This window comes from Chanos chanos, chromosome 6, assembly GCF_902362185.1.
Source record: "Chanos chanos chromosome 6, fChaCha1.1, whole genome shotgun sequence".
Taxonomy (NCBI): domain Eukaryota; kingdom Metazoa; phylum Chordata; class Actinopteri; order Gonorynchiformes; family Chanidae; genus Chanos; species Chanos chanos.
The window spans coordinates 37590656-37604497 of record NC_044500.1 but is presented as its reverse complement, the minus strand read 5'-3'; the positions used below and the strand labels follow the sequence as shown (position 1 = coordinate 37604497).

The 13842-nt window shown below is 41.0% G+C and overlaps 1 protein-coding gene across 1 annotated transcript in view; it reads right to left on the bottom strand.

Annotated features, from left to right (window-relative positions):
• atp2b4 (ATPase plasma membrane Ca2+ transporting 4) overlaps positions 1 to 13842 on the bottom strand; it is a 59845-nt gene that overhangs the window by 25343 nt on the left and 20660 nt on the right. Inside the window, exons 2-6 of the mRNA XM_030778810.1 lie at positions 11013 to 11522; positions 2534 to 2731; positions 1881 to 2138; positions 1192 to 1317; positions 955 to 1080 (exon numbers count right to left, since the gene is read on the bottom strand). Coding sequence (XP_030634670.1) covers positions 955 to 1080; positions 1192 to 1317; positions 1881 to 2138; positions 2534 to 2731; positions 11013 to 11208 — 904 coding nt within the window. The 5' untranslated portion in view covers positions 11209 to 11522. The remainder of the gene's footprint in view (positions 1 to 954; positions 1081 to 1191; positions 1318 to 1880; positions 2139 to 2533; positions 2732 to 11012; positions 11523 to 13842) is intronic.

The window sequence follows — 13842 nt, the reverse complement described above, 5'->3', positions numbered from 1 at the left end:
AGCGCTGAGTGTAGCTGTGGAGACTGGTGCCTTTGCTCTATAATTTAAAGGGTATGTTGGTATTTGACTATCGTCTCTCATATATTACATTGACGACATGTTTCCCTCAGAAATGAATTTCTTTTTATTTGTGTATTACTCTCTTTCCTCAAAGATGACACATTTATCCCATCAATGAATGCCTGAAGAACATAAATCAGTGCTAAACAGGAAGAGGGGAAAAAAAAAGAACATCAAGGGTAAACATGAGTAAAACAAGAAATAAAGGAAGAAAATCAAGCAATAAAAGAAAAAAAAAATCAAAACTGGGAAAATTATAGCCCTTTCAGCCAATGGTACTGTTTGATCTTCTTGTACGTGTGTAGCTGGGATTAAGCACACAGATTCAGCATCTCTTTTTAAAGCCCCTCCCTCTTTCTCAAAATAGCCTCTTGGAAGATTCATCCAGTCTCAAACAGCACTTTCTTTAGTCTGTGTGCAGTTCAAGGAGAATGAGAAAGGAAAAAAAAAAAAGTGATCAATAAAGGCTCACTCTGTCAGGGCTCCTGCAGTACCTAATCACTTGGAAGCCACAGGCAAACTATGGTTTTGTGCCTGTGGCTTTTAAAAATTAACATCACAGTCGCTCCCTATGCATACGTTTGTTCTCGGTGTGAGGAAGTTATGGGATTCATTGGGAACTTTATAAAATTATGTTTCATTTCATAATTTCACTGTTTGCTGCATCCTTTGGATAATCTTTCCAGTGTAAGATGGATTTTAAAGAGGCAAGGTGTTGTGGTGGGCACTAAAAAAAATGCAGGGTAAATTAATCCCACGGATCTTACCTCTAAGACGTGCGCATGAGAAACATCCCATTGATAACAAGAGAGGTAGACAGTGTTGTTGAGACAGAGAGAGATTATAGGAGAGTTTGTAAAAGGGACACATGGTAGTCCCCGGTGGAGTTCTCACCTTTCTTTACCTTCTTCTCTTCATCATCACCTCCAGCACCCAAAAGTGTGAAGATGATTCCAGTTTGGGAGTTCAGACCAACAGCAGTGACCACCATTCTCCCAGATCCCTCCATCACATGAGTTCCTGAGGAACGAAGAAAAGGAGATTGTAAAAGAGAGAGCTAAAGTCGACGAACAATCCAGAGAACAAAAACAATAATAACAATAACAAAAAAAAACAAATGGACTGTCTCACCAGAGAGCAGCATTGGGTCCTTCTCCAGTGACTTCCGGACCTGGTCCGATTCTCCAGTCAGTGAACTTTCGTCAATCTTCAGGTCATTGCCCTGAATCAAAATGCCATCAGCTGGAAGCAGATCGCCTATAGGCCAGAAAAGAAGGGGAAAAGGGAATTAAAACATGAAAGACAGAAAGAGATCTTGAGAGAGAAAGAGGTTGGTATGGACACCATGGAGACAGCTCTCAGAGCCCCACGCATCACCCACTCGCAGGCAGCATGAACAGCAGTGGAGTGACTCACACAGGCCTGTTAGTGGTGAGTCATGAGCAGTGCTTTGTGTCTGAGAGAGGAGTCTCTGACCAGCAGTCATATATGATCTGTCACCACCTCCAATACACTCACCAAAGCAATCTGATGCATACTTCAGAGAATGCTAAAGAAGACTGCAGGTCTAGAAAAATAAACGCAATACATTTTCTGAGGTAAAAAAAAAAAAAATGGGTTTCTTAAATGCCACAAATGAAAGTCAGACCCCTCGAAGGCAAAAAATCTAATGTAATAGATAGACAGTCCATTCGTTATTTGTGATGGAGCAAGTGTGTCATATGTAACTTGGTGATTGGGTAACAGTATTAAGTGGTATACAAACATCAGACTGATAGGACAAATGCATATGTTTTCTCCCTTTATTTGAGATATCTCACCATATTTGATCTGAGCAATGTCACCCACAACAATCTCAGCCACAGGGATCTGGATGACCTGGCCTTTACGAATGACAGTGAACTTCTGTTCCTGCTCAATGCGGCTCTGCAGCCCACGGAACTGCTTCTCCTTGCTCCAATCGTTGAAAGCAGTCACAAGAACCACGATGATGACAGAGAAGAGGATGGCTGCTCCCTCAATCCAACCTGCCTGAGACTCGTCGTCATTCTCGACACCTGCAGATGCTTCGCCACACTCTGCAAGATGAGACAGAGAATGAGCACCAAATATGTTGTCAGAGTAATGCAAATAAGAGAGGGAAAAAGAGTCTATTATGGTCATCTCTGCTGATGAGAAAAAGTGCAGAGCAAAAACACCACGGATATTTCCAAACAGAATTCAGACTCAAAAAGCTATTTTCGGCAGCCAGAATATCCACTGATACGTTACTATTTACTGACCTTATTTCTCTCTAAGGAATGTGATGACTTTTATTGTCTGTCATGTTTCAAGTCCAAACTAAGAATTTAGACAATATATGACTTAAAACTATGCAGTAATGATAGAACAAAAATATAATGTGGTGAACCATGGATCATTTTTCTAGCATGCGGCAACTTGTGTCATTTGTTTCTCAGCTGTGGTCACTCACTTTCGCTGTCGCCCCCTGGTGGGTGGTAGAAGGACAGCCCCAGAGAAATGATGGCTGCCACCTCGAGTATGATGAGAGTGACATCCTGCAGGGCCTCCCATACCAGCTGCAGGAACGTCTTGGGCTTCTTAGGAGGGATGAAATTCTTCCCAAATGCTGCATGACGCTTTTCTAAGTCCACTGGGTTGCCAGAGAGCCCTAGAGGATTGGGAGGGAATCTTATTAGGACAGAGCATTTGGTTTAACTTAAGTCATCTTTAAAAACCTATTTTTCCTTGCAATCAAGAGACAATTACAATACTGATGTTGCTACTTTGGAAAGCCTGTAAAATGCTGATGTATTTTCAACAACTTTATAATGTGTGAATTTTCAATGGCGTACTTTAACATCAAGGAAATTTTCCAGTGCCTTTCTGATTCCACAGATCATAGATGCCACGCCAAAAATCACACCACAACTATTTATTATCTTATTTGTTCAAAAGAAAAATGTAAAAATTGATTGCTGTAGTCATGCCCTAACACACCCTGCTCCATTTGCCAGGAAAGAAATCAGAGTTCAATCTCTGGGTGTATCCTAATAGCTGAGAAACACGATGTATTCTGTTTTAACACAAATCAGTGCTAGTCCTTGCACTTGCTTTGGATAGCACTGCGGCAGAAGAAGGACAATGAAACACCTTACTGAAGCCTCATCATTCAAAGGGATCTATAAAGAGTAACCACAAAATGTTTGAGAGGTTGAAGTGGATTATCTTGGACACCTGCTTCAAGGTCTTAAGGAACATCATTGCAATAAATCAGCAGAAAGAGCTAACAGAATTTGATTCTTATAAACCCTCAACATTAAATGTATTTTATCTCTCAGTCCAATAAAGGAGAAAAACCACAGTTCTGAAGATGATGGAAATGTGTACTATCCACCCTTTTTGCTCCATAGCAACAAAGAGCTGAGTGAGCCCTGTATGTGTGTGTGTGTGTGTGTATATGTGTGTGTGTATGTACGAGGTAGAGGCGTGTATGCATGAAACTCCTCCCTTTGGCATGGAAGTTCCCTCTGAAACTGCGTCACACTAGTTCCTCTGTGCAGTGTGCCAGCTGGACACTCAAAGGGGGGCACCTGGCATCACTCACGGCTTGTGCATGTGGTGGCACCAGCCACTCCTCTCTGATCCTCCTCTTAATTAACTCTGTGTTCAGCCCTGTGGGAGCACACTAGCGCCCTCTAACCATATCAACACTCGTCAAGGTCTCTCTTTCTCTCAGATGACTATACATATGGTGTGAAAAACAAGCTACTGTGACAGAAATAAGAGGGAAGCAGAAAGTGAAAACAAAGTACTGCTGCCAAGTTCTCTCTCACTCTCCGTCAATCCCCATCCAGCTATCATCTGAGACTTAAGACAATGTACTTTTTTTTTTTTTTTGCAGATATTTTAATCTTTTGAGATTTAAATCTCTTTCTGGACAACGTTCACATAATGATGAAAAATAGGACGTGAGGTGTCCTGCAGTTCTTTCTCCCTTGTGAAGAGCAGGAAGAGCGTTGTCCAGGAAAGGCGGGGGGGGGGGGGGGGGGTGTTGGGCCTGATGGATCCTCCCACAGAGACAGTGCCAGTGTATATTTCTTAGACCTCTGTGTTTACAGTACTGAGGTTCCAGAGAGCCCATGAATTACACACAGGGATTGCTAGGAGATAGAGAGGAGGTGACTGGAATATGTAGCGTGGACAGTAAACAGAGCAAAGAGCAGGGTGCCTCTCATTCAGAAATTTTCATAAAACTCAAAGAAAAGACACGTTTACTGTAAGTATTGAGTGAGTGAGGTATATATTAAAATGACCTGTTGGCCTTTTAAGTCGCTGCTTTGCATCCCCCCCCCCCCCCCCACCCTCCCTCCCCGCCCCCACCCGACCACCCCCACCTCGATTCCTCGTCTTAAAGGAAAGAAACAATGACGTACTATGATTTCCCCTTTTAAGGGAAGCTAAAAATGGGTCAAGCTGGGGGGGATTATTCCTCCTAGCATAAACAACACTTTCTCTTTCGTCCTCTCTCTCTTGCTGTTGATCAGTCCTGCTTCGTTAGCACAGAGCTACATATGGTATCCCATCAGGAAACAGAGCGAGCCAATATCCTGCTTCTTCTGGGCTTGTTTTTACCCCCATGGTTCTGGCGAATCTACCGTAAATCTATTTTATTAGAGAACGCTTTGAAAGAGAGACCCGAATCTAACAGTATCCAACAGTTTTCTTAGTACAAGGTTTTGACAAAAGTTAGAAAAACTTGTAACACTGGACTAGCGTGTGGTAATCCAGATACTTCTGTGGGTACATAACAGTATGTCAAGAGTGTTTTTCAATTATTTTGTCACCATCTCTAATGCCTGATTCCCCTTTTGTTTAGCTATAAGCAGTCAGTGCAGGGCTACAGGCAGAGTGATTTGTATGTGTGCTGACACTTTTACGAGATTGCAAATTAAAGCAAAAGCATCCATGGTCTCCCAGAGGAATCGCAGAGTCAAAAGCAGCATTTCAATGACAAAAGGGTCTGTGTCTTCTTCCCTGGGCTTTTCACTTCAGCCAGACATTGTTTAGAAAACCCCTGACAGAACAACACATTTCAAAGCAATTTATAAATTGTAGAATGAATGGTAATCTCACACTGATCAACATCAAAGGTAAGCATACACAATGCAAGCAGTTCCTCACTCTGAATACTTGCACATTCAGCAGCGACGGTCCTGTTAAACCAAATGACCTCAGTCTGGTGAAAAATAGCAGGTTAGGCAAATCAGACACATCATTTCCACTCTATAGCTCAGGAAGACCTAGATAGCATAGTCACAGTGTACGAGCAATCAAATGACTGGCTGTCCATCAACACGCTTGGGAAGATAAGCCCTCCATTAACCCCCAAACCTTAATAGACCTGCAGTTTCACAACAGGATTTGATTAGAAATTTAATCTGCTCAAGACCTACTGGACAATTATTTATTGGAAGAGGTAAGTACAAAAAAAAAAAAAAAAAAAAAGTGTTCCACAACCACTGGATAGCCACATAGGGAGAAATGAAATGCGATTCATATGCTTATGCACTGGGGGCTAAGAGGGGTGTACTAGATCCAGACAGTCTCAATCACATTTCTGCCCCGAGGGGTTGTTTCTGGGGGACTGGTGTCAAGGTGACTGACAGCAGGGTCTTTGAGGGTGACGCTGAGGACTGAGTGAAGTCCGTTGTAATGCCAACGGTAGATATCATTAATACGACTGCAGCACTCTCAGCAGCTGGGAAGACAGCCAAGTGAAACAGGCTGAATTTCAACACAAGGCATAAATGACTTGACAAGAGGGGTGAACATAGCTTAATGTCCTTCAGGATTGTGCATCCTTTCCGCCACCATTATTATGTGTCAAAATCCCTAAGAAAGAGCTGGTGTTTTGATCTCTGTTGTCAGAGAGAGAGAGAAGTCATTTGCATGGAGTAAGACTGCACACAAAAATGGAAGAAAAAGCAGTCTAGTGCTATTTCGGGAAAAGGGCCTAAAAGGAATATAATTCCACCTTAAATGCAATCTATCCTCTCATTGGAGGAGTCACATTTCCCATAATGCTCATTGTTTTCCTCTCTTCACCCAAGCTGTAAGTAGTCAAAGAGATCTTGTGGTTCCTAAACACATGGACAGCATAAGGGCTGTGGCTTCCTGGAGAGCAGCCAGTTCTCTGTGTCTCTCTCACACTACACAACTTCTCCATCTTTCCATCAAACATTACGCCCTCTGAAAGGCCATCAGCACACACATCTAGTCATTACTACACGTCACATTCGCTCTATGTTTTAGAATCCTTGTCATAAACAACTTTGAATGCTGAACTAAGTGCAATAATGTCCATATGTTCTTATCAAAGCTCTGTTAAGAACATTCATAAATACATTTCAGACAGCAAAATGACAGCAAATTTGAGCCTGATTCACATTTTCAATACAGTACACTTAAGGTAATGCCGCTCACTCTGTGACTAATATGGATTTCAGTTCACACTTTGATTCATTATTTGTGTCATGTGACTGACTTGTCACAAACATTCTGGAAAAACTTTTTAGTATGCAAACAAGAGCCTGGCAAGACAAATTATTTTAAACTGAGTTTGTGGCCATGTGTCAATCTGAACAGCTTTTACAACTGTATGTAAAATATTAAAATTAGTTTCATGTCTCACCTAGGATTATGTTAATTTTCACTTGATTAAAAAACATATTTTAAAGAGGACTGCAACCGCATGTGAGTTCAATTAAAATGTGTCATGTGAGCTATGTTTTAATTATATATCTGAGGCTTGTCTTGACTCACAATGAAAGCCTGATGGGCTATCATTCTATGGCTTATGTTATGCAAGTTTGCAATTTGTGTTTAATGTAATTGTTGTACGATATTAGTAAATATTAAATAAAACTCAAATCAACAGAAAAACTTCTAATATGAAAACAGTATAACAGTGAGACCATTCCAGAAAAATGAAGCAAGCAGTAAAGAACTGTGCAGAGGTGAGTCAGCTATACAGCCCCCTGAGAAATCTGGGAAATACACCCTGCTGGTGCATTGCTGCAATTGATGTTCTGCAACTGATCTTAACAGAATATCATAGAAAAATGAAAAACCGTTACACAGGGTAGTCAAAACAATTGAAAAGCAGAGAGCTGCATCACAATATTTCACCCTGGCTTTATCAATGAACATCAAGCAAACAGATGCTACACCTCTGTTCATCAGTTCCCAGTTCCCACATATGTACACTGAAACAAGCCCAGTCTACACAATACTTTCACCAATAACAAATCCCCATCCCCAGCTTTTACAGCAAGCAAACACACACCACTGATACCAATATTGATTTTCCTGGCCAGCTGCTACACCTTGACCTCCCAACACACTCTCCCAGGGGTACTGTATGTGAGTAGCCTGAATCATCTAAAGAGATTAATCCTTTGTTCACTTGGCACTGGGGACAATATGTTGGTCCTGTATGGATGCTCCCCATAGACCACAAAGATCTCATCAGTAGTGTACACCAGGACCACAGAGATCCCCTTCATCCTCAAAATCAGCAAACTTCCTCCTCCAAGCCTGGGAGCCCTGAGTTTTAGTAATCCTTAATGAGCTTTCAGAGTCTGAAAGACTCAACACAATTGTGTGATACATCAGGCATGTTCTGGGCTTGTGTGGAGGGCGGGAAAGAGGAGAGGATGGGCAGCGGCGTGCATGTACTTTTGGAATCTTCTTCTCTTGATTGTATTGCCTTTTCAATAGAGAATGCCTCTCTTGCTGACAGCCACTAACCTAAGGGACCGTATATGTGCGTGTGGGTGTGCGTGTGTGTGTGCATATATATGCTTGTGAGTGCAATCGCATCAAGTTAGTTTCTCACAAGACCTCACATATCCTAACAGCTCCTGGTAAGAGTGCTATGACCTCCTTTCACACGCTACTCATCTATGGAAGCTCTCTTTCATTCACAAGCAAGCAGGCTACATTGATGTCTCTGAGTCAAAGCTAACCCCACACAGTTCTCACACGAGGGACAAGAAATAGCAGCATATAGCCAATCACCCCTGAACACTGAAGCACTGCCAAAGTACTGTAGTGCAGTACTACAAAGGCACTACTGCACTTGTCCTTGGATTGAGTTAGGAGCAAAAATCCGCAGTACAAATTTCTACCACTAGAGAAGAGGTTAAAGAAGGAAATTTGCAATGTTCAACATGTTTCTGCTACCCGGTGTTTGACTATTACTATAGATTAAGAGTCTAATGTGAACCATAACCTAAAAAAAGAAATTGGTAATTTTTGTAATAACACTGACAACCATTTTGTTTTTTGAAAACATTTTTCCCCAGTTGAAAGCAAACAAATACACCAACTATGTCCCCGCTAAAACCCAATTTATACTTCTGCGTCGAATCTACGCTTTAGCCGGACATGCACCTTCCTAGAAATGTAACTATGAGTCGCTGCGACGCGCGTCGAAGCAGATCGCAACAACTGTTGTGTCCGCTTGGTAGGATCACCCTCCTTCTGCTCAATCGATTTAATTGTCGTACGCACCATCTCCTTCTCTCTTTTCTGTGTTGCAGTAATTTCAGTAAAAGTAACTGTTCAACATTTACTAGCTCCAGCTCCAACATGATCCGCTCAGCTTCAGTTGTGATTGAAAATTTTCGGCAAAATGGCGAACTGAGCGTCCGTTATTTTGAGAGCTCCGTTTGTTTGTCCCCCAAAGATTAGAAACTAGTCCTTCTTTTGAGCTCAAAACATGTTTTGCAGATATTGCTGTGCAAGGACTGAATTCCATCTTTTAATTTAACATGAATCCATTGTTTGTAATGCACGAGAAAATCAACACAGTGGCATAGAAATTCCACCGTAAACTAGCGTTTGAAGGTTTCTTTCCAAAGCGACGCAGACACACCACGCAGAGGTATAAATGCTCACAATGGCGTAGGCCACTCGAGTAGGCTACGCCGTAAGCTCCGCGTAGAGCCTACGCAGAACTATAAATCAGCCTTTATTCTCAGATATTTACATTCTCATAGGATTACCTGGACCACACAGTGCCATAAGAACCACGCACGCTCACTCACGGTTTTTATCCTACTCATGGCCTTTTTAAAAAATATTAATAACCTAACCCTATTAACAATTAAAGAAATATTTAAATATTTTATCACTTTCTGTGCCAACTGGGAATCAGAAAAACATCCTTACTAGGTCACTTCTGATGGATATTTATATCCTGATGAGGACAGTTGGTTCAAACGATGCCACAGAAAGCTTAATCACTCACACTTACACAACTGTTGCTCTTAATTCACTGAATCAATTTCATTTCATTCCATCTAATTTTTAAAGCCAGTTTTAATAACAAAATGTTCACATTTTGAAACCTTTGTCCGATTAGACCGACTGCCGAAAGCTCTTCCGCTTCCATTAACAAAAAAACCTTAAGTAGTCTGTGGTTGTGCGTATTTGTCTTTTAGTTAAAAATAAACAAAAAGAAAAATACATTTGGGAAGTACATTTGGTCAGTGTGCTACTTAGTCTTATGAAACTGTGTCAACTATTAAATTGCCAAAGCTAACAAAGCCTTTGATGATTTATTGAGGAATTCAACGAGTGGTTGGATGAATGGCCCAAAGTGCAGGACCGTGAAAATAAAGATGGTGACTTATTTTCTGCAAATCAAATGTAGGCATAATACAGGGGAGTTGTCTATCTCTGATCACGCAGACACACTTCCAGTCTGTCTTCCTAAATGAATAAAAGTGGCTAAATTAAAAGCAAGGCATTTTTCTCAAGAAACAACATCCAACTACAACATTAGCAGGTATGGTCAATAGCACTGTGATGCAACGAGAACAAAGGGAAACAGGTGACAGATATAGATTTTTCGTGATATGAATACCCAGCAGGCCTACATGACAGACATGTTTGGCCACCAGGGCAGGTGTGCAATAGAAAACTATGAAAAAACTGATACCAGCTACGTACTGCCAGTAGCTGGATGCTAAGAGGGTACGTTATGAATTGCATATAAAACCAAAGAAAGACACAGTGTTTTCTTTGAAACGAAGAAGGTACAGTGGAATTTGGTAGAGCACCTAAACTGAGATTATTTAATTTCACTTTAATATTGCTTTTTCCACCCACTCTTCCATTTAAGAGCGAAAGAGAAAACATAATTATGCTCCCTTCATTAAAATGAGTAATTTCTTGTGTGGGGGACGTCTGTACAGCTGTCCCTTGATTACTAAATGGAACTGAGCAATGATCTATGAAGTCATTAGGGAAACGGTGTGGAACACATTTCAATGCTGGAATGAACTAACAGGGCCATATGTTAAATTGGAAAGGAGTGAAGTTCGACCGTTTCCCTCAGACGTTCATGTAGTTCACTGGGTGCCAGGCAAAAGCATATTCAGTTCCACTGGTAACTTTTACTACGGTATTTTGACCTTGAGGTCACACCATAAAAAATCTCATTTATAGTGAAACATTGCTTTTATGATAGACTTCTGAGTAAATGTTGATGGAAATAAGCAATCCCTGTTTACACCGCCATGTGTAACCAATGGAGTTCAAAAGTTTAAACTAAATTTAAACTGAAAATACACTTTCAGCATTACTAAACAGATATAACACTGATCCTTTTGAGAAAGAAAGAAAGAAAGAAAGAAAGAAAGAAAGAAAGAAAGAAAGAGGGAAAATTTCATTTTAAATAGTGTTTAGTTCTAAGTGACTTCCTCTTACACTGTGATCTCTGAGCTGTGAATCCTTATGCCCTTGCTCTTAAATTACTCACAGCAACGGCAGTACCTCTTATGTGTTAAACTAGGGGCGTTAAGGACTGAAGTAAGGTCTATATTGTGACTGCATTTCTGGGGGGGATATTGGAAAGAACAATGCTTTGGCACATCCCTTACCCTCAATAGCTGAAGTTTTGAGCCTGCGACAGATCGTCTGAACATCGCCATAGTTGTCTCTGATTTTGTTGACTGCCTCTGCACTCCTCAGCTCCATAAGCTCCCGAAGCTCCATCATTGTGCAGCCAAAGTCTCCATCATGGTTGCCCTCAGCAACAGAGTTCCCCGGAGGATGGTCAGCAGTGTTGTTAGCCATTTTGTTTCACTGGCTGTTTTTCCAAGATTCTAGATCTCTCACTTCAGTGACTCAATTGTAAACTTTAGACTCTACAGTAGAGGAATTATGTAAAACGAACGGTGGACTGCTGGCCTCCTATGATTTCAGCAAGCTTTGAAATTTGGGAGATGGCTTTGGATGAAGTTAATCTGCTTTCTTGATGCAGGTTTGACAGGAAACCATCAGATGTAGGATTTCTGAAGAGAGGGTCTGATTATGGCAGGCATGTTACCACAGCAGCACACCATCAGCTGGTCCTATACTCAGTTGACAAATTGCTCAGTTCCAAGTATCTGCAATGGAAAGAAAAAATAAATTAATATGTACCCACTATTCAGTACAACACTTGAGTCTTTGTAGTATATAGTGTATTTAACAGTAATACAAAGAGCAGTTGAAATACAGGTTTATCAAAGATTTGGTACGTTTTCTTTATAGAAATGAAAAAAAAAAACAAAAGCATGATATACAGTCTATACATATCAATCAATAATGAAATGCAGAAACTGAAAAAAAAAAAATGTAAATGAATAACAAACTGTTTCTCACAGTTGCACAGAGCAGATATTAAAGACAGTTTCAAAACATCTGAGAGCAGAATTTTGCATTTGTGAATTTCTGCTGCAGACCCAGTTTCTCTCTTGGTCATACATAAATGATCAACCCTTATGGAAACCCCAGTTTTGGAGCAAACCAGAGAAACTGTAATTCATCGCAGTGTTTCACAGCTTTTCTTTCAAGCTGTAAAGCAGGGACAATGGTCTTGGTCTCTGCTGAAGAAAACAGAAAGAGTCCTGCCAGAATTAGAGATAAAAGCTCTGTGCTAATGTGAGATAATGGAAGGTCCAGATCCAATGGGATTCCTCAAACACTCACAACACATAAAATGGAGGTCACCCTTTGATGTGTGCTTACAGTGCGCTGAACTGAAGTACTAGAGTGTGTGACCCCCCCACCCCACCCCACCCCCCCCACCCTACACACACACACACACACACACACACACACACACACACACTCATGTACAGTAGCCATGAGAAAGCCTGGCAGGTCATGGAGTTTGGTTGGTGGAAAGCCCTGAGGTGGGTTTTAGCCTAGATTGGATAACTGTCATCTTCTCATGTATTATGCGCATTGTTCTAGTCCCAGTGGACATTACATTGACTTAACCTCTTCTTCACTCAAGCCAAGAAACTGGATCAGGACAACCCCATCTCCATCCTGACAGAACACAGTCAATGCAAGCATTCACTTCAGTTGGACACTCGGCTAACTGACAGGCTCTTGGTTATCCCTGTAGATTGACCCAATTCAGATCCCAGGTCAAACAGTCAAATAGATATAACACAGCTTAACTAAGGAACACAGTATAACTATATGCCAGTGCCACGTAGATAATCAAAAGGCATCAGCAGTTTGCTGACAAAAAAAAAAAAAACCCACGTATTTCTTCTAATTAGTGAGACCTGACTGTAGGTAAATGGAGGTGAAAAAAATGATTGAGGGGCCATCAGAAAACCTTAATAACATGTGTTCCATTTGTCCTTCTTTCTGAGGACAGCTGATTTAGTTCTGTTCTTATGTTAGCCCGATGCAACCAATGTGTGTAAATGTCAGATTGTGTAAATGTCACATGAGCATGCCTTACAGTGTTTCCAAACAAAATCTATTGACTTTCTGAAATGCCAACATTTGCCTCAGGGATGCGGATGGCCATTAGAAAGGCTCTAGAAATTTGTGGGGCTCCAAAAAAAAAAAAAGTCTGAGTTCAGTCTGCTTAAAACCTACACAGTCTTTCTCACACATGATGGGAAGCTGTCAGAGACTTGCTTGTTACTGTCTCAGTTCACTCCACTCAGAGTGCTGCTTGACTAACAAATCAGGCACCTAATTATATGCACAGCAAATTTACATACAATTCCAAACAGGCATCAGGCAGCATTACCAACAACAACCCTATTTTCCAATTAGCTTCTAAAACAATTTCTTCTTCAAGGTCCTGGGGTAATAATACAGCACGACGTTGGCAAAGGCTTTTAAAATTATGATCTGATACTTCAGCAGAATAATCAGGAAGTTCTTTAGAACTCTTGAAACAAATGTGTAGAATGCTCAAATAACTAAGCAAAGAACGGGAAAGTTAATTGCCTCAGAGCCTTAATCTTAACTCCTATGGGGAGTTACAAAGGAGACTGTTATATAATGGCTGAGGATACAACCAAAAAAAGTTAAAAGCATAGTTTTGGAGGGATTCCCCTGCACACTGTAAAAACTTTGGGCATATTGCCAAGTGTACTTCCTGACTCAGCTACACACAAAAACAGAGATGGAAAAATGCAATCAGCAGAATTTCTAAGGTTTCTTTGTAATTCCCTTTTTAGATCTTTCTCTTTCTCTTTCTCTCGCTCTCTAAACTGCTCAATCCATACACACACACGCGCGCACACACACACACACACACACACAGATACACACACACACACATTTTATTAATAGTACATATATGGTTTAGTAGACTGTAACATACAGGGACTAAATATCCCAGTCATTCTGTATTCAGCTGGGAGCACTCCATATCAGCATGCTCTGTATCACATGCAAAGCAACAGAGAG